The 27,013-nt window shown below is 26.6% G+C and overlaps 1 protein-coding gene, 1 long non-coding RNA gene and 2 pseudogenes across 3 annotated transcripts; 3 read left to right on the forward strand and 1 right to left on the reverse strand.

Annotated features, from left to right (window-relative positions):
* Positions 1 to 964: 964 nt before the first annotated feature.
* LOC145828477 (lysine--tRNA ligase pseudogene) lies at positions 965 to 1,876 on the forward strand (annotated as a pseudogene).
* A 1,534-nt stretch (positions 1,877 to 3,410) lies between these two features.
* LOC145830055 (uncharacterized) lies at positions 3,411 to 8,651 on the forward strand. Of its 2 annotated transcripts, none has more exons than XR_014369604.1 (4): positions 3,411 to 3,522; positions 5,076 to 5,236; positions 8,118 to 8,189; positions 8,457 to 8,651. It is a non-coding gene; the product is annotated as an uncharacterized LOC145830055 (long non-coding RNA). The 2 variants fall into 2 exon arrangements; XR_014369605.1 differs by having other exon boundaries at positions 3,414 to 3,549.
* A 1,467-nt stretch (positions 8,652 to 10,118) lies between these two features.
* On the forward strand, positions 10,119 to 15,013 carry LOC145828478 (ADP-ribose glycohydrolase MACROD1 pseudogene; annotated as a pseudogene).
* A 2,679-nt stretch (positions 15,014 to 17,692) lies between these two features.
* On the reverse strand, positions 17,693 to 20,509 carry LOC145849794 (uncharacterized). Its single transcript, XM_082954852.1, has 10 exons — positions 20,425 to 20,509; positions 20,185 to 20,362; positions 19,613 to 19,931; positions 19,308 to 19,468; positions 19,045 to 19,246; positions 18,864 to 18,973; positions 18,583 to 18,769; positions 18,230 to 18,524; positions 17,871 to 18,170; positions 17,693 to 17,802 (listed from the first exon to the last, which is right to left on the reverse strand). The coding sequence occupies exons 1-9, from the start codon at positions 20,458 to 20,460 to the stop codon at positions 17,871 to 17,873; spliced, it is 1,788 nt and encodes a 595-aa protein (XP_082810978.1). The 5' UTR covers positions 20,461 to 20,509; the 3' UTR covers positions 17,693 to 17,802.
* Positions 20,510 to 27,013: the final 6,504 nt, after the last annotated feature.

Consider the following 27,013-nt stretch of genomic DNA (forward strand, 5'->3'; position numbering starts at 1 on the left):
ACCCTGATCTAGGTGCTTCTAATTGGCTACAATTTATTTTAATTCTGTTTATTGAAATATTTAATTAATTTTTTATTTTAAATTTATTTTTACATTTTAAAGTTTTTTTGGGTTCAAAAAACGATTTTGAATACTAATTGAAATAAACTTACATTAGTAACAATAAATAATCGAATTTAAGGTAAGCACTGAACATGAAAACTCAGATGACCGAGTTGAAGCTAAAATCAAAGCTCGAAACAAACACATAAAAAGACTTACAAATCGAGGTTTAGCTCCTTACAAAAAATGTTTTTCAAATTCTATTTTTAAGTTTGATTGTGATGATTTTTATTATGCTAAAAACGGAGACAATCTAATATGGGAAAAACGCAGTGTAAGAGGGAGAGTTACATCAGTGGATAAAATTGGAAAAAAAGTAACTTTTTACACTATTAAATCAAGCAGGGAAGAGGTACAAGTGATGGCTCACTATAAGTTCTATTTTAGCCAACATGATTTCTTTAATGATTTGAAAGTGATAAGTGTTGGAGATCATATTGCAGTTTTTGGCTTTCCTGCAAGAACAAATATAGGTAAATTAACTTTAGTTTCTGAAAGTATTGAACTTTTAGTTCCCTGTAAAAGATTCTTACATGATTTTAGAAGCCATGTTAAGCTAATTACAACTTCTTTAAGACCATATCATTCTGAAGAAGAATTGAGAGATAGACAAAAGTATCTTGACTCACTTGTTGGCTGTAAATCATATATGAAGACTAAAATATACTTAGTAATTTGGTTATTTTTTGATTGTGATGGCTACCTTGAAGTTTCAGCTCCAAACAAAGCAGCAGAAAACCCTATCTCCTGTTTTCTCAATGACTGTAAGATAAACTTATACAACAGAGCTTTTGCTGACTTAAAAGAAGCCCTTGTTTATAGTTACAAGATAAACTTGCAACAAGAGTTTCAGTTAGGAATAATGCGTTTGGCAATAATACTACTTGAAAAAATTTCTAACAAGTGTGAAAATTACTTTGAAGTTTCAGCTCCTGTTAATGTGGGAAACAGAGCTGCAGCAAAATCTCTCTCAATTTCGCACAACAATTTGAAAATAAACTTGTACAACAGAGCTTCTGCTGACTTAAAAGAAGCATTTGTTTGTGTTAAGAAAGACTTAAAGCGAATGTTTCAATTAGGAAATGTATTTAGAAATAAAAGTTTGGACAAGTCAAACAGTCAAGACTTCAATGTTTGTAAGGCATACTGCATTTATAGTGATTACAGATGCATGATGCGTTTGACGAATAAACTCTTCACAAAAATTTCTCAACAATTTAGTTCAGAGTATAACCTTAAACCTCCTTTTAGAGAAGTAGAATTGGTTCCAGAACTAGAAAAACAAATGGGAATTAAGCTACCAGAACCACAAAAACTGCACACCCAAGAATCCAAGTCAAAACTGCTAGAAATATGTAAGACATTTTCAATCAACTGCCCTAAACCTCAGACCACAGCAAATTTGCTGGACAAGCTCTGCAACCACTTTATTGTTAAAAATTTAAAACAACCCACTTTCATTAAGTACCACCCTCTAGTTATGAGCCCTCTGGCAAAAGAAAGCAATATCAAACCTGGAATTGCTGAAAGATTCCAGCTTTACATTGGTAAAATGGAAATTGTCAACGGCTACACTCAGCAAAACGATCCTGAAGTGCAGAGGGAGGCGTTTAGGAGGCAGGAGGAAGAGAGGGATGCAGAAGAAGTGAAATATGATGAGGATTATTGTAAAATGTTGGAGTACGGACTGCCTCCTTGCGCAGGATTGGGCCTGAATGTGGACAGGCTGCTCACACTGCTAAAAAGTTCTACTAATAATGACAGTCTTTGGTGAGTAGAACAATATGGTTGAATCGTATTTGCAAAGCTGCCAGTAAGAAAATAATGAAATTGAAAATTGATAAACTTTTATATTAATTATTTTTATTGTTTTCAAAAAACTGAAAGTTTGGACACTTACTTTAGTTTAAAGCTATTTTTTATCTTGCAAATCTAGTTTAGTTTTTCATGTTTATAAAAAAACTTAAAAAATTAAGGTACATACTTTAGGTAGTTTTAAATATTATCTTTGCTAATTTAGATTTTATTTTAGAATAAGGGCATAGGGGGGGTGGTAAACACCTTTTTTTCAAATTTGATATAGTTATTACTAAGCTACAAGATGCTTCATATTTTAAAAACTCAAAATATTTTTTGAGATATAGTTGGTCAAAGTCGGAGGCAACAATAGGTTCCTTATGGGAGGCAAAAACTAAAACAGCTAAAATAGACTATTACACTAAAAATCTGTCTGCTCCTACGTTTTTTGAGATAACTACCTCAAACTTTCAGGATATGTTCCTTGATATATTTATAAAATTCTTTCAGAAAAAAAAAATTAATTAAAAAATAAAAACTTTATATAAAAAAAAACAGAAAAAAACAATTATTTTTTGTTTTTTTTTGTTATAAAACTTTTATTTTTTAATTTTTTTAAAATTTTGATCCGACAGAATTTTCTAAATATTGCAAGGAACATATCCTGAAAGTTTAAGGTAGTTACTTCAAAAATGTAGGAAAAGATAGATTTTAAGTGATTTCTAGTTATTTGCCGTTTTAGTTTGAGCCTCCCATAAGGATCCTATTCTTGTCTCCGACTTTGACCGGCTATATCTCAAAAAATGTTTTGAATTTTTAAAATCTGTAAAAATCATCTTGTAGCTTAATAAAAACTATATAAAATAAGATTAAATTTGAAAAAAAAAAAGTGTTTCCCCCCTATGCCCTTAAGAATTTAAAATAAGGAAATATTTAACCTCTCAAAGAACTATCAATTTTATAAATTTATTTTGATTTGTTAAAAGCTAACTATTCTACTCTTATTTATCTATTCCAATGATTAAAACGTGCATTTTAGTTTGAAATAGTTTAGTAAAATGTTTTTGATTATGTACAATTTTAGCTTTAACTAATCAGTAAAATTATTTTGACATGTTATTTTGTTAAAACTTTAGACAAACTTAATAAAATTAGATGAAAAAAGTATATTTTAAAGTTTTAACTAAATTTTAAAACATTCTAATTTAAAATTATTTTTTTATACGAATAATCTTGTTACCTTTTTGTTTTTTTGTAATGATTATTATTTTTTTAATTTATAGTTAGTGTTTGATTTTAACTTTGAGAAAAAATAGTTTATTATAATTTAACCCACAAGTTTTTTTTAATTACTTTTAGTCTATTTTTTAACACAAAACTTTATTTATTCTACTCTTTAAAGTTGTACACAAAAAAATTCTACTAGTATATTGTTTTTTAATTTAGTTGTTTTTTAACTATGCACATCAAAACATCATTCTACAACGTTCCAAATGTTTTATTTTCATTGCAGTCTTTATAATATGATAAATGATACTTAATTGCTAATTTGTTGAAATTACAAGAAAAATCAAAAAGGTATTAATACTCTCTGAAGCAAGAAATTTGTGTATGTGGAAATTGGTAAGAAGTTCCCAATATTGCTAATAAGTAATACGTGTTTATGAATATTTTGATCTTATTGAATTATTTTTTGTCTAAAAAAGTATGCTTAATTAAATTAATTGTATATAGGACTTGAAAATAATAAAATAATGATGTTTGAATATTTAAATTTACTGAAACTGTATGTTTTATAAGTTTATTAAATGTCAGAATTTTCATATTGAATGTGTTTCTAACTTACTTTTTGAAAAAACAACTTTTTATTTGGTGTCAACTATGTTATATAGTTATTTATCTTAACTAAAAAAAATATTTTACTTGAAAACGTTGCAATTTAATTGTCACCAAAACTGGGTCGTATATAAAGTATTTAATTTGCACACCTCTAAGTCAACCATGTTAAAATAAAGTAAATTAATTGCAGTAAATAAAAAAGTTTTTTCAAAGTGATATTTGTGATGTAAACAATTTGAAAGTATCGATATATTTAAGAGAATAAGAGGTAGAAAATTTCCATACTAGTCTTTTTTTCACATAGATAATTAAGATACCAGCTACTTTTTATGTATTTTAGAACTTAAAACATGTTTAGATACAATCTTTTAGAGTTTGGTAACTTGGTCGGATTCCATAAAAGGTGTTGACTAAAATGGTGATGTATATTTAAATATCACTAAAATTATATCCTACAATTATTGAGCAATCATTTTAAAACTTTCTCAGTCAATTAATTTTATAAAACTTTAAAAAATAGTGTATAGTAATCTTAGTTTCTCACTGTTTGTTTTTCCTCAAAATAAAATATAAAATTACTCTTTTTTTCTTGTTTTTAGCATAGTTTTTTTAAAGTTAATATTTAACACATTTTTCTAATTACTGCTGGGGTTATTCCTGAAATTTTAAGTTGTCTCTATTCATTTTAAAAGCTGTGTACAGTAAATTGATAGAAAAATATATGTGCACACTAGACTAGTGGTCGTCAAGCTAATCAAATTCTGTGTACACCAAGCTGCAAAAAATAAATCGGTTCACCCCAAAATCTAATTTTAATAAGCGCCACTAGTAGTAGGACTACGTAAACACTTTTATTAGTGCATTTCTCCTAAAAGTCGAAACTCAAATTGTATTTACCCGCAAACCATTTACCAATTGAAGCTGAAGTTTTTTATTTCATCTTCTTTTTAGTTGACCTCTTTATTTGTTTTACCTTATTTTCATAATGATATTTTAGTTAAATGGCTTTGTCTTTAATACTTATTATTTAAACACTTCTCTGCAATTACTACAAAATCCCCAGTCCAGTATTCTTTAAATACTTTATTAAATATTAACTACATACTTAATCTAACTCTGTTTTTTTTGTAATCTCAAAATTTCGAGCACCCCAAAAAAGTTTTGTGTACACCTTGACGACCACTGCACTAGACTATAAAAATATAAGTTGAAATTAATCAGATATTTTTAAACTAGCTTTCTCCTTTAAAAGAAGAAAAGACAAAACAAATGTAATTTAGAAAATAACTTACACATTATTAAGTTTACTGGCACAGTGAAATAATTTTTATTCACAGGCGCTAACCGTAAAGACCAATGTCCTAAAAAATTAAAAGAAGATAAAATTCTAAGTTTTTGAGAAAATTGACAATATCAAAATTTCAGCGAGTTCAGTGAAAACCTTGCACAAAATAACTATACCTCACAGTGAGCCCAAATTGCATTAAACTGGAAATAGGTAATAAAATTTGTCTATAAATTATTATGTTTAAATCTTTACAATTATTTAAATTTAATGTTAGCTAAAATTGTTTCTATTGAATTTTCCAAATCAAGTAAAAAATTCTCAAAATTATCAGACTTTAAGTAGTAGATCTTTAAAAATGTTTTTGCCGTATGTTTTTTTCAGCATTCAAAATATGTTTTGTTTAAAGTAATGAAACAAGTTTAAGTGAGATTTTAATAAATTTTAGTTTTGTAGCAGGTTGTAGATGTTTATTAGATAATTAACATCAAGTTTCAATATTAAAAACACTTTTTTCTAATATAATAATAAAATATTTTTGATAATACTTAATAAAAACTATCTATTGTTTAGAAATCGGCATACATTGCCTTTTTTTGAAAGTTTTGATATATATGCTATAGAAACTAGTACATATCAAGCAAGATTAAAGTTTAGTAAATGAAAATATTCAGATATAACATGCATAACAAAGAAGTTTTTTAAGCATAAGGTTAAAAAAAGCAGGTATATTGATTTCTGTTAGTTTAAAAGCCATATAGTTTAACAAAAAAATCTCTTTGCAAAATTGTATAGTTAGAGATCAGTTTTGTTACTACTCGCATTTACATTGTATGTAACTTAAGTAGAGTAGTAGTAAGATTAAATTGCTGCAGAGAGGCAAACTTTTTTAAAGGGTTTTTAGTAAACTCAGGATACTCTTTCATCTCTTAGGTTAGAATTCGTTTTTATTTTTTGTAGTAAAGAGTGGCAACATTTTGCCACAAATAAATAAAGTAGTCAATTTCTTAAAAGTTCTAATAAAACAGATTAGCAATGGTCAACACAAAAAATTCTAAAAAGTATTTAATATGTAGGTAATAAATGCATATATAAATGAGTTCTGATTTACATTAAACAGTTCTCAACAGCTTAAGTAGTAATTATATACATAAATAGGTATTAAGCTAAACAAATAGAAAACTTGATTTGGTTTTTAATTTAAGATGCACTTGGTATAATGTAAATTTATATCATTCTAATTAGTTGCAACTAGCATATAGCAAATTTAAAATCTATTTTTAACTCTTTAAAAAGGTCTTTCAACACTCAAATTCATTTGTAAATTTCAGAAATTGAAATGCGACCACAATGATTAAGTATACGAACTAAAAATGTTTAAAACTTTGTCATCATTGTCGAACAATACTTTTGAAATTTTTATAAAATGTCTTCTTTTTCTAGGTTTTAAAGCTTGCAACTCAAATTTAATGTAATGGTTCTTCCTGACTACAAAAAAATTATGATGGACCATTAATTTTTTTTTTGTAATAGTTTTAAAAATGTGCAGTGCATGTTATATACATTTCAAAAGTTTATATTTATTTAAGATTAATATGATCTTTGCAATACCATCGTATATTTTTTTTCTTAAGGTTGGTCTCATTTTTGTTTTAAGAGTTGCTTAAAAACTTTAAAAAATAATCTGTAAAAAATATATTAGTCGTCCATTTTAGTTTGCACCTATTAAAAGTTTTAACTTTAATCTACTGTATCTCAGGAATTACTTTTGATATTCAAACGCAATTAACAGATTTATATAAACATTTTTAAACAAGTTTGAAGTAGGTATTTACAAATTGGTTGAAGTTATTTAATTAAGATTATTTTTAGATGGTGTATGTTTCGATAAATATTGATTTTTGTATGTCTTAGAAAAAACTATTGCTATTACTTAACACTTTCAAAAATAAACCATGGACAAAATTAGTATAATTTTAAGTCTAGTTGAAAAAGCTAGTTAAAATAAAATGTATGACTAATATGTTACTAAAATTAATAACTAATTTGTTGGTATTTCATTTATTTTAAATTAACTGGTTTTAAAGTAAAACTGCTTTAAAACATATACAGTTACTTTTATTCACTGTTTTAAGTGATATTTTAAAGTTGTTAGGCTTTAAAATTGAATATTGAATGTTTGTTATCATTACTAGAAATCATAAAAACATTAATGTGGTTCATGTCAAAAAAAAAAAGTTTTATCTTTAAGTAGATAGTTAGTAAATTTGTTTATAAACTAATTTGAACTTTATACATAAATACGTTTGCAACATGAAAGTAACATAACCTATTATATAGCATACTTAACACGTTTTTAAAATATTATAATAAGATCAAACCTCAGATATATCTTATGTAAAATAATGATAACGAAACAATAATGTAAAGAAAAGTATCTCAATTCTAATATCACTTACTCGTACGTTTAGTTATTTTATAGCTATTCCATTTCTTCATGCCTTTATTAGAATTAGATGAATAAAAACTTGTTATATTTTTTATAGATAGGTCAATAATATGACTAAGAGTTACTAGTTTTTTGGTTACATAGACTAAAAATATTTATAATTTTTGATGAAACTTAAATTATAAAATACCAGATTCTTGATATTTAAAATTCCTGATTCTTGCTTAATTAGGTTTTCATTAATTTTCTAAAAGAATAGAATTTAAGAATTACTATTGATAAATTTGTAAACATGTATATAAGGTATTTGAAAAAAATTTTTTTTTCAAGTTTTGTTTTGTGATTTAGGATGATAATTATTTTTTGCTGGTTTATAATTTTAAGCAGGACAAATTATGTTGTTTGTACCATTAAGCTTATTCTCCACATAGAATCGAAAAATTCTCAGTACTGATATTTCTAAATTAATGAGCCTGTATTAAATTGTGTTTAGTTAAATAATGTTCAAAAAATAAAAGTTCATGAATCAAACTTTTGGCAGTGGCTTTTAAAACATGATTAAAAAGTTTGCTATACCTTAAAAATTACTAACCAAGTATAAAACAAATAAACCAACATTAATTTTATTAGATTTAATATTTTCAGGTTGTTTCGATTATGAAAGTTAATTACGTTTGTTGGCGAGTTTGCTGAAGAAAGATTTATTCAAAACTTTTGGTACGTTGTCTCGTAATATACTCCGTATTTTACATTAATTCAAGTAAAAATAATAGCTTGCTTTTTACTAGGTAATTTTGATTGTTAATTTTTGAATAAATTTATCCTTATTGCAACAAAAACAAATTTTATGATTTTATGGATGCTTTTTAACTCCCCTGTATTGTACAAGATGACTAAGACTAGTTGGAAAGTTTTTTTCTGTTAGAGGTTTTAAACTATATTTTACCAAATATTCTATCTTTTAGTCTCATATATTTTATAAAGGAAAAGCATCAGTACGCACTTGTGAAGATGACACGTGAAATCTTTCACATCACGTAGTTGCTGAAATTTGAAAACTTCTGTCCACCAAAACCATTTTAGCAGTCTTTACTGCTTGACTTCCCGTATTAGCCTACTGTACACTGCTACTTATAAAAATAAACGTTAAAAATTTAATAAAAACCATAAGTAGTTTACTCAACAAGTTATGACAAGAAGTTACATTAAACCTGAGTTGAGTACAATGTCTTTTTTTTTAAAGAAAAAGAAAAAAGGGTCTAAAAAGCAAAATAGTTCACCCTTGCAAACTTTTAACGCTAGTTTTAATATTATAGAAAATACACAATGTTACTAAGATCAAATTGAATTTCTTGCAATGAAATGTTAAATTTAGTTTTCATAATTTTATACGTACAATTAAGAAACGTTTCTTGTGTATTTTTGTTCATACTAAGGAGTGTTTGTTCAGCTATTAGAATAATATTTATTTTTATACACCAATAATATAACTACTTCATAGCACTTTTAGATTTGCTGTAATATTAGATTTAAGATTAGCTTCAAAAATTAATAAGAATGTCTAATTAATATTAAAAGGTGTTCCTAACTTGAATAAAGTTTTGAAATTAAACTGCTATATGCTTATGTTTTGCTTACATAGTAAGTAAAACTAATAGTTTCTGTCCAAAATACAGCTTAAAGAACACCTATATGAAATATATGTTATAAGATAAGTTAATTATATATTTAAGATGGCAACAATTTTTTTTTAATTTTAATGTTTGTTTAGTTTAACAAGCAAACATTTATTGTTGTCATTCTAAATTAAAATTGTTATGTTAAATTTAAGCTAGTAAATTTTAATGATGTTGTTTAGTTGATCTTATCTAAAAAATTATTTGGTGTTTTAAAAATATTTATAACATGGAATTTAAAGTTAATTAATATTATTATTGTGTGGCTATCAAAAATACAAATGTTTATTACACTCGTTAACATTGCAATTTCTTGCAAGATACTTTAACTGATGAGTTCAGGGTTGCCAAAAAACATGGATCCTAGAAAAACCTGAAGTTAAACAATTTAGACTAAAAAACCTGGAACTTAAGAAATTTTGAAAAAATATCACTTGAAAACCTGGAAAATCCTACAGCTTTAAAAAATTTATGAAATTTTATTTGACACTAAAAATCTATCATATAAGTATAATATTTTTTGTTATCATAAACTTTTTCTTAACAAAAAATACATTTAAAGTAGCTTCACAGTATCTTTTATTGTTGTTATGCTTTTCAAGACCCTCTTTTCCCTAAGTTTAATTTTATATTAAAAATAGATCCAAAAACTTGTACTTTCGAAAATATAGAAACAATTCTTAAAATCATTTGGCAACCCTGTAAGTGATAATCTTGCTATATAAAAAATTTATCAATTTGAGATTATGTTTAATAAAAAAATTATTTTACTTAAAATTCTAATCAAATTCGTTTTGCCTACAAATGGTAAGTTTTTTATTTAAAATCCAGATAGACTGAATTTTAACAAAGTCAAAACTATTACAACGAATTTTAATTATCTTAAATATATCCAAAGTAGTGTGGAAAATTTCTATTTGGATAGATTTAAAATGATTATAAGTTATTGTAACGTTTTAACTTAATTAACATGGAGAGTTCTGTATTTTAAGTAGAAAACCTACCATTGTAGACAAATGAATTTTCATTGTAATGTTACTTAATATTTTAACTAATGTTTGTATATTTAAGTTTATTGATCTAATGATGTTATCTGAAAACCTTAATGAAATAAAAAAAAATTTAATTCATTAATTAGCTTATCGTATTTGTATATTGTGCAGATTTATTTAAGTTATTTCAAAGCAACTAATTGAAAGTTATACTAAGTTTGCAGACTTGTCTAAAATAGTTGCTAAAACTTTTATAAAATTTTAGTTAGTGTAATTGTTTTTAAATAACTCAGTTTAATAAAGTTTAAAAATAATTTTTATATTACTTAATTGTTTCATTTATAAAAGTCAGCGTTTTATTAGTCGGTTACAAACGTAGAATGCACAAGCGTTAAATTTTTAATAAGGAGAAGATTGACAAAAAAAGTCTAACAGTGTTTAAAAATAAATTTCAAAAACTCAGGCTTCTTCTTAAACACTTTTAAGGTAGTTAAATTTGTATAGTTTAGTTTTTAATTTCCATATAAACTTCATTAAAAGATACAGTTACTACCTTATCGCAACTACTAAATATTACTTGATTTTATAAAATACTGTTGGTTAAAGTCTAAAAAGTAAGTTGTATAGCAGTTGTTCTCAACCTTTTTAAAATTATGCCCAAGTAAAATACTGAATAATTAATTTTGTGAACAATAGACTTTAGAAAATAGTAAAATATTAAGAATACTATTTTTTCTGTTATGAGTGTCTAATATATTAATAACGTTTTAAAAATTACTAATTTGAATTATTTTAGCTTTTCATAACAGCAAAAAAATAATTAAATTTAAATAATAGGTATGTTTTACCTTACTGATATTTCTGTGCGCACTAAAATATTTCTAAGTACATTGCAGTGTTTAGTATGCTTAAGTAACATAAACTTTTTTTAGCTTAGTCATCTGATCCACAAAATTCTATTCAAAATGTAATATTTTAATCGTGTTATAAAGTAAGCTTAGCACATTGAAGCAGTTTTCTCTTAATAAAGATGATAAGTCAACCATAATTTTTTTTTATACAGTCAAATGTTTTATCATCAATTGTATTAATTTATTTTTTCTAATTTGCAAATGCAGTCACATACTTTCGATCTTGTACTCAAATTTTTTAATGCAATGACTTAAGGTATTTTTTGAGCTGCATTTTTTTCTAATTAGGTAAAAGTTTATTTGATTTTTTTAAACTCAGCTAATAGACATCTATTGCTAAATAAACTAATTTTAAAGCTCTCATAACATTAAATAGATAATTTTTAGTGTTCATTAGATGTACCTAGAAACATAAATAATAAAAATAAATGTTATTGATTAAGTAAAAAATTGATTAATAGAATCTCGGTAAAATAGAACTTTATGTTTTTATTTTAAAATTGTAGATAGTCAACATATCATTTTTCTAAACTCTTTTATACAAAAAAAAAGACATTTTTAGTTTTTCTATGTTTTAAATTTAAAAAGTACCTAACTTCTCAAACTGTTTTAAATGAAAAATTTCAAAGCAATCCTAGCCCTAGTATTTATTATAGTTATTTTTACTTAAACATCGTACTTGTTTGATCAACTTTTCTATTATCAGAAAGTTCATTTAAATTTGCAAGACTTATACTATTTTGTACATCTACTTAGTTCAACTAGAGGTAATACAAGGTATAAAAAAAATCATCTTAAAATGTAAGCACAACTTATTAACTATTTCATTAAAAATATCAACCGTCTAAGCTGCTTTATAAATATTTTAAAACAAACAATGGTTGAAAAAAATCTAGAATTTGACAATTTAGGCTAAAAAACATGGATTTTGAGAGATTTTGAAAAAAAAAAACCTGGAATTTTGAACGAAAATCACTAAAAAAACTGGAATTTTAACATGGAAAGTAGTAAAATTTCGGTTTGACTCAAAAAATCTATCATATAGATAAAAAATTTTGTCGATCAGCAAAACTTTTTTTTTTATTAAAAAACACATTTAAAGTAGCTTTAGAGTATCTTTTAAATGTTTTTATATTGTTTAAAACAACTTCTTACCTTAGATTTAATTTTAAACTAAAAAAAGACCCAAAAATAAGTGCTTATAAAAAAATTTTGGAAATTTTGAAAACCTGGAAGAAAATTTCCAAAAACATTTGGCAACCCTGACCAATTAAAATACGGTTTAACAGACTCAACGTTGTACTAAATTTAAGCTTAACTTTTTGAAATCGAATCAGTTATAAATTAAGAAAAATTTGCTAACTAGTTTAAACTTTTTGACTTCTTTAATTGTTGAAAAAAAAAAGAAGTCAAATTTAAACTTTTTGTGGGCACTACAGGTACTTTTATGCTTTTAAATGTGCTTTCAGACTGTTAAAATGTTAGAAAAAATCAAGTTAAGGTAATAACCATAGGAGGTTTTTTTGTTATGAGATTTAAAATAAACATGGTTGCCTATAAATTTTTACTAACATAAAATGAGGAATACAGAAAGTGACTATAAAAAACCATAAGCAATTAGATTTTTAAATCTTTAGTTTTTGAGTTTCTAAACTTTTCTCGATCGAAAATTGCCAGAGTTTCTTTTTTTTATTTTTATGAGCAAGTATCGTAAAACATAGTCCTTAATTTTTAAAATTTAAAGGCTATCATTTAAGTAAAAGTTTTAGATTTCAATAATTTGTGTTGTAAAAGCATTATTTCTACTATATACCTATAATATAACTTATTTGTAGTTTTGAAGAATATTAATAAATAAAATACTGTTAAGTATGTGTTGTTGTAGGTACTACATTTTTACAAATCTTGAAGATACCTATACAGTTAGGAGGATAAATCTATATTCATTTAACAGAAAAAATGTAAAGAAAAACACATAAAGTTCCTTAATTATAAAAGAATCCTAGACCATGTGAATTAGATGAAATTACTAGTACAATTTTTAAGAATTTTAATCGTAATAGAAATTTTGAAATAATATTTTATTGAGATAAAACTAAAAACAATTTATATGTATTATTTCAGATACATTGATTTGAATTTCTAGTGTTTGATATTTCCTTAAGTTTACTTAATATGTACTTGTAAGTTGTTTTAGCCTTTAACAAAAGATAAACAAATCTCATGTTCAAGATGCTAAGTTATTTATTTAATATGTAATTTATATTAATGGTTACATGAAAAATCAAAAACCTAAAATTGTAAAACGTGCTATTAGTTGTAAATTTTTTTTTAAATTACTATTTGATTTAAAATGTTTGCTAAGTAAACCTTAGTTTGTTTTTGCTATTATTTTTTATTAAGAGTTTCTAAATCATAAGACGGTTTATAACTTTTACTAAAATATTTACACTTAGAATTTTTATTTACTGAATAAAAATGTTACCAGCCATTTATCTTCACTGGACAAGATGTTTAAAAGTATCCAATTGGTGTAAGACTTGAAAACCGAAAGTTTCTTCGTGCACCAGGTCCTACGACCAAATATTTTGAGCGTTTTTTTTGTCTTTCAATAAACTATAATTTAAGATGAAGTTACACTTAAGTGACGCACAAAAAATATGATATTTCATACCATGGTTGCCAAAAAAACTTACAAACATGGAATTTTGAACAAACATTAATTGTAAATGCTGAAATTTATATTAAATAGATAGATATTAGATAAAGGTCTACCATATATAAAACTTTGGCCACACTGATTTTTTATTATTATAAAACACTTTCAAAGTCGCATTATAGTATCTTTTCGATCTTTTAATACTTTTATAAACAGTATTTTACCCTTAACTCAGCTTCATAACAAAAATAAAACAAAAAAAAAATTAAAAAAAAAACCTAGAAAAAATTCAGAAAACCTAGAATTTTATTTCAAAAAACCTTTTGCAACCCTGTCTTATTATTCTTAATTTAAATAGTTAATTTGTGATTTTGATTTAAGAATTAGATGAGCCAGCTTCTGTTTTAGCTAATTGTAGTATAATGCCAACTGAAAAAGAGATAATGTAAAAAAAATAGGTAATTTAATTTTTTGCTTTGCAAACTTTTGTTTTCATTCTATTTTATAAGTTCAACTTAAACTGACATCAAACTTCAAGTAACTCGAGAAAGTAGTTCGTATAAGCCACTGATTATGGATTATGAAATGCTTCATTTTTTTCTTAACTAAAGTTAACTTCAAAATAATATTTAAATGAAAAACTACACCACTCATGGGTTGTTATTTTTTTACTTAAATAAGAAAATCAACAGTTTTTTGCATATTTAACAGATTTTTAATACAAAAAACTATTAACTTGCTATCCAAGGTGAAGCTGGTGAAGGCCGACATCACCAAGCTGAAGGTCGACTGCATCGTCAACGCGGCCAACGAGAACTTGTACGGGCCGAAGGCGAGGAAGCCTTTCCGGGGAATCGCGGAAGCGATCAGGCTGGTCGCCGGCGACGAGCTGCTCGAGGAATGCAAGAAGGTGACCCGGGCGGGCGGGTGCAGGACCGGAAGGGCCGTCATCACCGGCGGCTACAAGTTGCCGGCGAAGCACGTGATCCACGCCGTGGGGCCGCAGAAGAGCATGCACGGGATAAACTTCGAGCTGCTGTCGAGCGCCTACACGAGCAGCTTGGAAGTGATGCGGGAGAACGAGCTGAGGAGCATCGCTTTCTGCTGCATTTCCACTGGACTCTTCGGCCATCCCAACGAGGAGTCGGCGCAGGTCACGTTCGAGAGCGTCCGTGACTGGGTGGTGAGCAACTGGGCGGACGTGGACGAAGTTACTTTTTGCACTTGGCTCGATAAAGACTACGACATATACAAGGAGTTGATGGGTCGATATGAGGAAGCCAAACTGTCTTCGATGAAGTAAAACGACGTTTGCTGTTGATGTAACTACAAAAATACGTTGGGAAAGTAGATTGATAGTTTTTTGAAGCGTGTTTGATTTAATAAATTTTAGGATATGCATATGATCTCTTTTTTTTAATTAATTTAATAAAAATGATTTTTTGAACATTTTTAGTTTGTCTTTTACAGCTGAAAATACTTTATTCGTTTTATAAAAATATACGACATATTACTAATAAATAATAGATACACAATCACAAAAACTGTTATATACATACTTTTAAGTAGAATGAAGACGTTTTTTTGTTAACTAATAAAAATATTATTTTAAAATATGTAAAAGTAAAATAGCTCTTTAACAAGAGTTGGAAGATTATATTTTTGTATATTTTTATGATATACAGTTTAAATTTGATTTTAAAGTTCTAGATGCTTTATAAACAAGGAAGAAATAAATAGTTTATACTTCTGGTATAATTATATAATTTTTTAGTGTTTTAAATTATTTTAACTCTTTTACCTTTTTGGTCCAGTATACAAGATATGAAAAATTTCCAAGTACAATTAAATCGTAAAATTGGTTTTCTTGTATTAAATAAATAATTGTTTACTTGACTATAAACAACTTAATAAACCTTATTATGTCGAAAAATATTAACTGAAATAAGTTAAAACAATACTAATGGTTGTATTGTAACTTGTTTCAAAACTAACTGAATAGCAAGTACATTATATGTATATCCTGATGCTAAAACTGATAAAAAGTAGAATCAGTACCGTGCAAGGTTGAAACTTGAGTTTTAGACTGATAAATACCCTTCATATATATCACTAAAAATTAGAAAAAAAACTCAATTTTTTTATTAATTAAAACAAAAATTAGTATGATTTTGTTGATGAAATGCGGTTGTAAGCTTTGTTTGAATGCATTATTTATTTTCTATATTTCCACAATAATTTCCAAAAACGATCAATTTGTAGGACTATAGTTGCGGATTAAATTAATATCTAAGATTTAACAACCTTTTAAATAACTATTTACTTACTAAACACTTAGTTCAAAGAAAAAATATTTTTCTTACTAATTGTCTCCAGTAATTTTTAGAAGAGAGTTACAGCTTTTGTTAAAAAAAAAACTAATTTAGATAAACTATTTTATTACAAAATGAATGTCAAACCAAAATTTTTAAATAAAAACACTATATCTAACATTAAAATTTTGTGAACATTTAACAGGACACTATATATCAAAAATTTTCTATTTAGTTTAACAAAATAATAATAACCAACAATGTTTTTTAATTGATAGTTTTCAGTTATAGATGTGAAAGTTTTCATTTATATATGTATAAATAAAACCCTATAGAACTTATAATATTTTCATTAAAAAGCAGATAAATATGATTTCTTTTTTTCATAATTCTTTTCCTACTTCTAGGCATCTACACTACTTGTTGTTAAAAAAGAGTAATTTTTGAATTATTATTCTTTTTTTATTAATATTAAATGCAGAAATAGTATTTAATTAAAGCTTTTAGTTTGGCAGTTTTTGTGCTAGTTAGATTTTTTTGTTTGAAAACTGTTTTGATAACACCAACGACTGTCATGTTTTTATTATTTAAATGACTTGATTTAGTCAGTTTATACTTTTTTTTCAAATTATAAACTCCTAATTTTAGTTCAGCGCAAGTTAGGCCCACTGAATACCTCACAAATACGTAAAGCGATACATTTACTGTGTTTTGAAGCCTTTACTTTTTTTGGAAGTACGAAGATGTACGGCAGGAGAAGTTACAGGGTAGATTACAGTATTGTGGTGCTGCAGTCAATTTTAATTTAAACGTAAAAGTAAATAAACATCATCTTATTGTCAGGTAATATAATTTCAAATTCATTATAAAATGAAAAAAAAAATCATTAGCATCTATTTTCTAGAACAGGGATTGGCAAGCGTTTGGTGATCGCGGGCAAACATTTGAAAATAAAAATATTTGCCGGTTACATTTGTAGTTTCAGATTTTGAAAATCATAAAAACTTTGAAATATCTAGTGTAATTGTCGATTTTTCCGTTAAATGTACCTAAGACCTTTTTTTTCTTTTCATTTTGAACTTTAGAGTGTCTAGTTAAAATTCAATTTTTTTTTTTAACGGGCCGTAGTTTTGCCTTTTATTGGCCTTCATCCATTTGAATACACATGTGCTTGTGAGCAGCAGTTTTCCGACCCTTATTCTAGAGACTTATTTATCTAAGAAAGTTTCATCTAAGCACATTATTTCATCGAAAATGAGTTTTTATGGGTCAAAAAGTTAGTTTTCTATATACTGTTTAGTCAAGTAAGAATTTTTTTAAAAACTTTCGTGTTCAATCAACAAATATATTTCTTAATAAACTAAAGTACTAAAGTTAATGTCAGTGTGTTTAATTTATGCCTATAATTTTTCTAGATGTGCCTGTTAATGAAAATAAAAAATAAACTCGTTTTTGCTTTTCTACAAAGTAACAGTACAGGTTATAAAACTAGACTTATCATGCGCGAATCGATGTTGAATAAGTCTTATCTATAAAAATTACACCAAGTTTATTGAACTAATTCTTTAAATTAATCATCAATTAAACGAAGTTATTACAAAACAACATAACGTTTAGCTACTTTATATACTAAATAAGCCTTATATATATATATATACTAAACAACTAAATAATTTGTTTACAATTTATTATGTACTCAAAATTTATGCTGTATAAAAACGGTTGATGTTGAATGAACAAATCAGGAATTGAGAGTTAAGTTCTTGTTTTTTCAATCCACCTAAAAGTATTAAGTTCACAATAATATGTATATACAACATTATCTTTAACAAAAAGCTATAAACTTACTTAGCAAACGTAGAATCTGAAACTTTCTACGCATGGAGCACAAAAGTTCCACTTGTAGCTGAGTTTAAGAGATGGAGTGGTGACCTTGACACTGCATTTCAAGCTGCATACATAATGTTCTTGTAATTTTGGTTCCCATTTGTTCCAGAAGTCGTCGAATTTTTTCAAAACATCGAGCACCTTTTGGTCGATCATTTGTTTGTAAGCCTTCTTTTGTTCAACCCAAACTTCTTCTTCTGGAAGATCTCCAAAAGTGCAATCGTAGAATTTTTCAAAAACTTGCATGTGACATTCAGCAAGCTGAGGATAAAATTGTTATAAAATTTATTTTTAAATAAATCTAAGAATAGGTTACTTACCCTGTTCAAGTGTTTTTCAAGTTTGGCACGTTGGGCAGTTCTTCTTTCATCCAAACATTTTTTGTAGTTAACAACCTTTGTTTCTTTTGAAGCGACGCATTTGTTAAACTGTTCCTTGACTTTACCAACAAAAGCGATTGATTTAGCTTCCCAGGCGTTAATTTTTTCGGTAATTCTACTTTGAATGCATTCAATTTGAGTAAGAAGGTATTTTTCTTGAGCCTCAATCCAGACATTAGCTTGTTTTTGGAGTCTTTGACGGAAACAATCGATTTCTTCTTGAGTTGGCTCAACTCTAAAAATATTTAAAGTAATTTCTCATACAATAACAAGTTTACTATTTTGTGACTTACCCGCAGTAGGTCATTGGAAGCATTTTTGAAACTTTTTCTTCGAGACATGTACTAGCTTGTGCTTTCCAATCAGCAACTTGTTTGTTCCATTCTGCAACCTTTGCAGCAAGTTCAGCTCTGTTTTCTTCAGCAGACTTTTTGATAGCATCGATGTGTGCTTGTTCATCAAATGATTGACATTTTTCAGCTGCAAAAATTGTATAAAGTTGTTATTTTTGAGTGAAGTTTCGTATTAAAGTGCAGAACTTAGAACCTTTTTTACAAAATATAAACAAGCTTACCTTCAGTGCAAGTAGTTAAGCACTTGAAAGCGCAACCTTTCCAGTCGGCATTGAATGCACACATTCCAAAAAGCTTGTAGCTGCATTTTTCTGGAGTTGGGAATCTCACACTGTTAAATAAGAAAAATAATAATAAATATTTGTCATTATTTTTAGCAATAAAATTCATGATTTAATTTACCATGATTTTGAGTAACTCTTTCTTGAGAATCCGTAGCATCCAGTGTTGAATGAGCATTTGTAGCTGCATCTGTAGCTTTCTTTCATTTGAGCGACAGCTTTGTCTACTTTACCGTTAAAATCTCCAGTAAAAACAGCCATTTGAATGATAAGAGCACACTGCAATTTTTCTACAGCAGCATCTGCGTTTCCATCAGTACCAACTGTTTGATATAAGTTTGATTAGTAAAGTAAGTTGAAAAAATGTATAAAGTATTCTTATACCGTAAAGTTTTTTAAAGACTTTATCAGCCCACTCAACACGCTTAACAATAATATCTTCAAGCTTCTTTGCGTACTTTTCTTTGATTTCTACGGCTTTAGCATCAATGTCAGCATTGTACTTTGTGATTTTGCTACTTCTTGATACAAGGCACGCTTTGAAGCTGTTGTAAATGTGTTTGTTTAGAAGTGTTTGTGTTATTTAAAAAAACTTTTCTTTTAAAATAAAGTAAATTTACTTGTTTTGAACTGGTTTTTAAGTTTAAAATATTATACTTCGTAGAAAAAAAAAGCTTGATAACTTTTACCTAGCAATGAGTCTATCATGGAAGCACACAATCCTTGCAATAGCGTTGTTGACAGCAGTTTCGAAGTTTTCTTCAGCTTTTTGTCTTGAAACAAACAATTTTTCTTTGTATTCAGCAACTGCATTCTTATATTCATCACTTTCTTCATCGTAGCAGTTTTTCAGGTAAGTTTCAAAGGTAGCAAGGTATTCAGCTTGAGCGTTTTCGACATACTCGAGGAATGCATCTTTGTTGTTAAGCATTTCTGCTCTAATGTTTTCTCTGGCTTCAGCAAGTTTCAATTCATATTGAGCAATAAACTCATCCAAGTTTTCGATTTCTGTAGATAAGTTTTAACTTAACTTAAAAAAAAAAGTTATTAAGGTTCTTAAACTAATGTACGTGAAATATTATAACTGTTGCTTGACTTTCTATTATTTCATTGTATAAAGTTACATGCTATAGAGTACTTAGTACAAATATTATTAACTGTAAAATTATATAATTTATTTGATACTTTATATTTATTTTATTTTTACACAAAACTAACATAAATGCTTGTATTTGAATAATTATTTTTAAAACATTCATACCAGCATCACATGAGCCTTCTTTGCTTACAGGGAACTGAACCAAGCAATCCGCATAATACTTTGAAGAACACCAAACGTTTTTGAAAGCAACTCTGTAGCAGTAGTAGCTTTGTGGTGCGAACACTTGTAAGTTATGAGCACACCAATACTCATAAGATGGAACAGCAGCTTGCGCAGCCTGTAAAGCATTTGAAAAAGCTTTATTATTTATTTTTAAAGTTAAGATATTAAATTACTTACAAAGATGCAAGCGAGAAACACGGCTACAAACTTCATTCTTTTTTACTTTGTACAAAAAGAAATGACTAGGTTTTGATTAGATTCCTGAATTTTCAAAAGCTTATATACTACTGAATTACGACATCGCTTCCGCACTAAAAAAACATGTTTTAATCATGATTAACTTAAAATAACAAACGAGGTACTCGACTCGTTTATGGTAAACACAACGAATAAACAAAAATGGAAATTTTGTAATAATGTGCGTCATTGCAAACTTAACAGCGACTATGATTAATTAAATGTGATTTGTTTTTCATGCACAACTTTTAATCAGTTATCAAAACACAAACACAGAGAAACAACTATTAAGTTCAACAAGCATGTTATGTTGTTAGAAAAGTTAATAGTTTTTTTAAATTAGTGTTAGTTGTCTTTCTGCTACAATTGTGCAATTCTCTTTTATTATTAATTTCTATTTTACATAGATTTTTTGATAAAACATTTAATATTCATACTTAATAAAGTGTAATGCAAATAAATGATAATAAAAAAAACTAGATATCATTAAAATAAATTTGTACGAAAAATTCAAAAACAATAACAAAATAATAATTGAAATTTCAAACTTTGATATCATCATATTAAGTTTATAAAGTTTAATGTCAAAAATAACCTAAATAATTTTTTTATACAAACAAAATACTTACTTTGTAATGCTGCAATCATATTTAATAACTTTAAGATACATTATTGATGAAGCTTTTCAACCAAAAAAGTATTGCAGATTATTCGAATATAACTTGTGATTACATAATTTTTGCTTGTTTCATTTCTAGTACTTAGGAAACCTTTATCGAGTTGTTAATTAGCTAAACATAGTTGTCATAAGATTTAAAAATTCTTTTATTTGTAAGTTGAGCCATAAAAAAATATTTAAACATTTTTTACAAAACAATTATGTTCGTGCAAAAATAACTAAAAAGCTATTGAAAAATTTTAAATTTTTCTATTTTGCATTCATTATTAAAATTTACATATATTATATTATTGGTCAACTTTACTGGAATATATGTATGATATAACCATTCAATATATAAATTTAAGCGTTTGTCAACAAAAGATCCTAGTGAAACAAGTTCACTGGAATATATAATAATAATAACAAATTATACAGTATCCTTCTTTTATTACACTGACATATGTTTCTGTGTGCTAACAGATTAACACACTTAAACTGAGCTATGAAATGGAAGGAAGAACTTCTAGTTATTATTATATACAATATGTAAATACAACTTTGAAACTTTTCTAAAACAACTTTTCACACAAACTGTATTAAAACAAAAAATTGTTTTTGACATTTTCTTGGTTTCCATGATTTTACAAAACTATGTTTTAATATTGTTTTGATAAATTATTTTTTGTATGTTTTTGCAAAAAATCTTTCGAGTTTAAATAAAGACTACCAAGATAACAGTTAACCAAGCTTTTGTAAGAACATAATGTATAACAAAATATTAAAACTTATTTAGACTCCGTAGAGCTATACAACTTTAAAATATAGAGAAAAGCTTTTAGTCAAATAAAAAACTAACTTACAGTAATGTTAATTTTTTATTGAGTTTAATTCTGTAAAACAAAGCAATAAAAAATACTACTGACAAAAAACAATTTTAAACAATGGTGAAATACAACGACCAGACCTAGAATGATATGAGCGTAGACTATGGTAAGAATGACTTGAAAAAAAAAACTGCATTTAATAAGATGAATTGTCAAAAAATTAAGGAGAGAGTGGTTTAAACCATTTGGGTAAAAAAGTATTTGTGTTACCAAAACAAAGGTTGACTTTACCTTTACTACCCAGTAAAATGCGTAATAATAAAGCAAAATTTGTGTAATGTTCATTTTAAATATCTTTGAATAAGATCTTTTAGTAGTTTGCTCAAGGATATACAACCCTCTATTGATACAACAAAGCAATACTGTCCTGGACAAGACGTTAAAAGGTATCCTTGGTGTACGACTCGATAACCGAAATGATTTTTTTTACACCAGGTCCTTGGACCAAGCTTTTTGAGCGCTTTTTTTGTCGTTCAAAAAACTATTGTGTTATTGTAGTACTACTATAAATATTTTGCAAAATATTTTGATTAAATTAGAACAGCTTTATGTGACTCGCGGGCCAATTTTCCTAGAAAAATTTGCTCGCGGGCCGCACTATTTAGAAAAAAACCTTTGAGGGCCGCATTTATCTAAAAAAGTTCTAGTAATCAGTAGAAAAATATTATTTAAAATCAAAAATATAACAGATTGAGAAATATTAAACCATTAATAAAGAGTATTTATTAAATTAAGAGCCTAAATGTAAGTTTTTATCACAATAAATATAATATTTATTGTTTATGAAATGTATATTTTTTGCTAAAAAGGAGCTCGCGGGCCGCAGATTTTGACCCAAAGGGTCGCATTTGGCCCGTGGACCTCAGTTTGCCGACCCCTGAATTAGAAACTTACATTTGGAGTAAATTTTTATATTTACTACTTGGTATTGCAGGAAAGTTTTTCGCACTCCTTTTACTATTTGTAAAAAAATATAAAATATTACTTATGCTTAAGATGTTTATAATTTATGTTTACTTAAAACTGTTCAATATTAAACTTAACACCCTTTCCAAAATATTATAGTAAGTTATTTTTGTAAGCTACAATTCGAAATGTAACAGAGTTTAAATTCAAATTAATGTTTGGTTGAATATTGCACTGTATTTGTCAGTTATTGTTGTTATTGAAATGAATTTATATTAATGTTAGAAAATATTACAAGAGTTTTATATTTTTCTTAAGAATAATATTAAGTTTAGAACTATAACTGTAATCTTAAAAGTTAGAAGTATACAAATCAGACATAAAAACAAAAGACTAACATTTTAATAAATAAAATCGTTACGTCACTTCAATAATAACAAATTATACAGTATCCTTTCTTTATTACACTAACACATTTTTCTGTGCGAACGGAGTTTAACTCACAGAAACATGTGTTAGTGTAATAAAGAAAGGATACTGTATAATTTGTTATTACTATATATTCCAATGTACTTGATTCGCTAGGATCTTTTGTTAACAAACGCTTAAATCTATATTTTTGAATAGTTACGTCACATTAACAACTTAATGTTCTAAATTTACAAACTAAGTTCATTGATAAAACACCATATAATTAACATAAATTAACATAAAAAGAGCATTTTGATTTTTTCATAAGGATTGAAATATATCAATGTCATCTGTGGCAGCGATAAACGAAAAAGATGAAGGTATTACACCTATAAGAAAAAAAATTAAAAGAAAGCATGTTATAATAGCGACCTCAGCCTTTCTTACAATTATAGCAATCGTTATCTTTTCTTTGTCTTTGGATTTCTGGATAATACCGCTTGCAACAGAAGAAGCTCCACCAACTGAAGATGAAGTATTTGATTTACTTTTTGGAGGTATTGATTTTGATGGAGATTTCGATTTTTATGGAGATTATTATGGAAATTATTATGAAGATAATAAAAGTAAAATGAATGAAAGCATAACTGATAAAGATACAATCAATGAAAGTACAACTCTCAAAGATACATTTAATGAAACTATAACTAAAAAAAACTTAATTAATGAAAGTATTACTGACAAAGACACAATTAATGAAAGTACAACTAAAAAAGACACAGTTACTGAAGGTACAATTATTAAAAGTACAACTAAAAAAGCCACAGTTACTGAAGGTATAATTAGTAAAGATACAATTGATGAAAGTAAAACTAACGAAAGTGTAGTTAAAGAAACTGATGTAAGTATGACCAAAAGTAAAAATGAAATAACAACGCCCATAAGTACAACTGAAAGTACCACAGCTAAAAGTACAACTAAAAGCACCACCGAAAGTACAACTAAAAGTACCACCAAAAGTACAACTAAAAGTACAACAAAAAGACCTCCAATGGATATGAGCGAAGGGAATTTGCTTGCAATGATAAAAAGTGGAAAGACCAACTGTATTTACTGGGGAACGTTTTCCAAAAACAGAAAAGGAAGCGATTGGTCCCACTGGGGTGAAGGAATAATTTGTGTTACCCAAACAAAGGTTGCCCATATAGGAACGTTAGCTCCTGGACCAGACTATTACCTTTACTTCGCAACTGAATATGTAGAAACAAGATCAGAGTTTAACAGGATCAAAGCAGGAAGTTTTAAAGGTCCTCGGATCAGATCTTTTAGTGGTTTCAATGTAGATATACCACCGTCAATTGATATTGAAAATTATCCTGCTCTTGTTATTTGGTGCGAAAGATATGGTGTTTACATAACATCTACAAGACTTAATAGAGTCTAAAGGTAAGTAAAAAACTGTTAAATCATTCTATGTATCTATTTATAATATCAATATTAATGATATTTTTATTTTACATATATATCTATTGTATAAATGTATAATTTCAAAAACATTCCAAATATCTAAAATGTAGTTTTATGTAGGTATTTAATATGTATTTTTATTAGGAAGCAAAAGTTGTTTTTAATAATTTCAAAACTGTTTATTAGGTTTTGTGTTTGAACTTAACACTTAATTATTTTGTTTAAACTCAAATAAACAACACAAAAAAATTAGTACAAGTTGATTAAAATTATTTAAACATATTTTTTAAATGCATAAACTTTAGTTACAATCTTATATAGTATATACAACTTTAACTTGTCTGTATTAATACTTCTAGTATAAAACTTAAATTTTGTCATTTTACTATTAAAAATGCAGAAAAAAACTACTGTTTAATTTTTTTTTTGATTAAAAAAAAACTTTTTTTACAATACTTAAAATAATCAAACAACTTATATAGAAAAAATTCAAATTTTTATTGCACAACATATAAGTTTATGACGCTTTCAGGTTCCAAATTCTTCGATAAACTAATTTTTTTAATTTTATATTCATTGTACCGTAGAAAAATCACAAATAAAAAAACGACTGTGTCCTTAACTGATTCAAGCGTTATAACAGCATATAAATTTTGTCATATTTTTATAATACGTAACAAATTTTTTTTTTTATTCTTAGGAAAGTAGAATCTATGTGACACGCTTAATATATGCTAAAAAGAAATTGTTTTTGGATTATTTTACGGTATTTTTGTGTTAAAACTCTTAAATTTACAGTTTTAAACTGTATATAAAAATTTATTTAAGTTTTTAAACTGATTAAAACCAACAATGCACATTTTATTCATGCAAAAACTTTTATAAACAGATATAAATGTGTAAATACCTACAAATAAATTTGTGATTACAAAAATAAATTAGCGTAATTTTTCAAATTTTTAGGTGGAGCTATTTCTACTCCATGCGACGCCCCTGATTACAAATACTTTATATTTTTTTTGTAAGGAAAGATCGTCTCGAACTTTTAACTCGATAATTTATTTCTTTAAGTTTTAACTTACATGATGTAAATTTTATCAACTAAGTATTTTGAGTAATCGGTTAAAAAATACTATTGAAAACATAGTATATATTTGTGCATTAATATGTTTTCAAATACTTACATAACTTAAAGTGTCCTGGAAATACGCTAAAAGGTATCTATGGGGTGTGCGACTGAATAACCGAAAGTTCTTTATGCACCCATCAGGTCCTAGGACCAAATATTTTGAGCACTTTTTGGTCGTTCAATAAACTGTATATACATACAGTCAACAATGTAACTTCAACTAGTTTAAATAATTTATTTAAACGTTTCGAAAAAAATATTAAAGATAAAACAGCAGAAAACTCACATGCATATATCGTTTTAATAATGATATTTGGAATAACTCCCTTTTTTGTAATTCAATTAACTTACGGAACTGGTTCCTAAATGATTTGATTTAATGTTAAATAGTTAAACAATGTTTAATAAAGTTGAAACCTGTAGTAGCTGGTGCCCCAGATTTTGCAGTGCCGGTTACGTTAGAAGGACTTATACTTAGAAACCGTTTGTTTTTTATTTCAAGACCCCTTTTTGGAGACACGCTCATAATGTCTTAGTATATGATAATTGGACAACATACACAACAATTTTTAAAAATACTGTCGAAATAAAACAATTATAAGTAAACTATTGTAGAGTTCCAAATAAGAAAAAAAAATTATAGAAAATAATTTCTCTTTTACAAAGAGTTAGTTTAACTTTATCTTGTTTTATGTTTACTATAGTTATAAACTGAAATAAAGTTATAATTTGTTTATTAAACGAACTTTTTTTAGTTTTATTTTTTTTTCGTTTCTTTTAGAGTGTCTTTCAGTTTAAGTGGCCCAGGTTTCATTTCTTAGTGCCATCGTTGTACAATAAATAAATAACAACATTAACAGTAGTAATGAGGAAAGCTTCATTGTAATGTTTAATGATACATGCTTTTTAAGCGTCAAAACTTTTTTATAGTCGTTAAAATTAAACTTCTTTAAATAGCCTGTAAACTCGTAAGACTATTAATAGAAAAACACATACAATTGTTTGTCATATTATGGTTATTTGAAATAACACAAACATGTATGAGGTTATATATTTAGATTATTTTTTCTA

Source organism: Thalia democratica, chromosome 2, assembly GCF_965202585.1.
Source record: "Thalia democratica chromosome 2, ktThaDemo2.hap1.1, whole genome shotgun sequence".
Classification (NCBI taxonomy): Eukaryota; Metazoa; Chordata; class Thaliacea; order Salpida; family Salpidae; genus Thalia; species Thalia democratica.

What these genes read in the sequence shown, in the direction of transcription:
- LOC145849794 (XM_082954852.1), bottom strand. Translation starts at nt 20,460, where the DNA reads ATGAAGTTTGTAGCCGTGTTTCTCGCTTGCATCTTT. An exon ending in TGTTTCTCGCTTGCATCTTT is followed by an intron (nt 20,363 to 20,424) that starts GTAAGTAATTTA and finishes AATGCTTTACAG; the next exon opens with GCTGCGCAAGCTGCTGTTCC. An exon ending in CTTAACTACTTGCACTGAAG is followed by an intron (nt 18,770 to 18,863) that starts GTAAGCTTGTTT and finishes CAATTTTTGCAG; the next exon opens with CTGAAAAATGTCAATCATTT.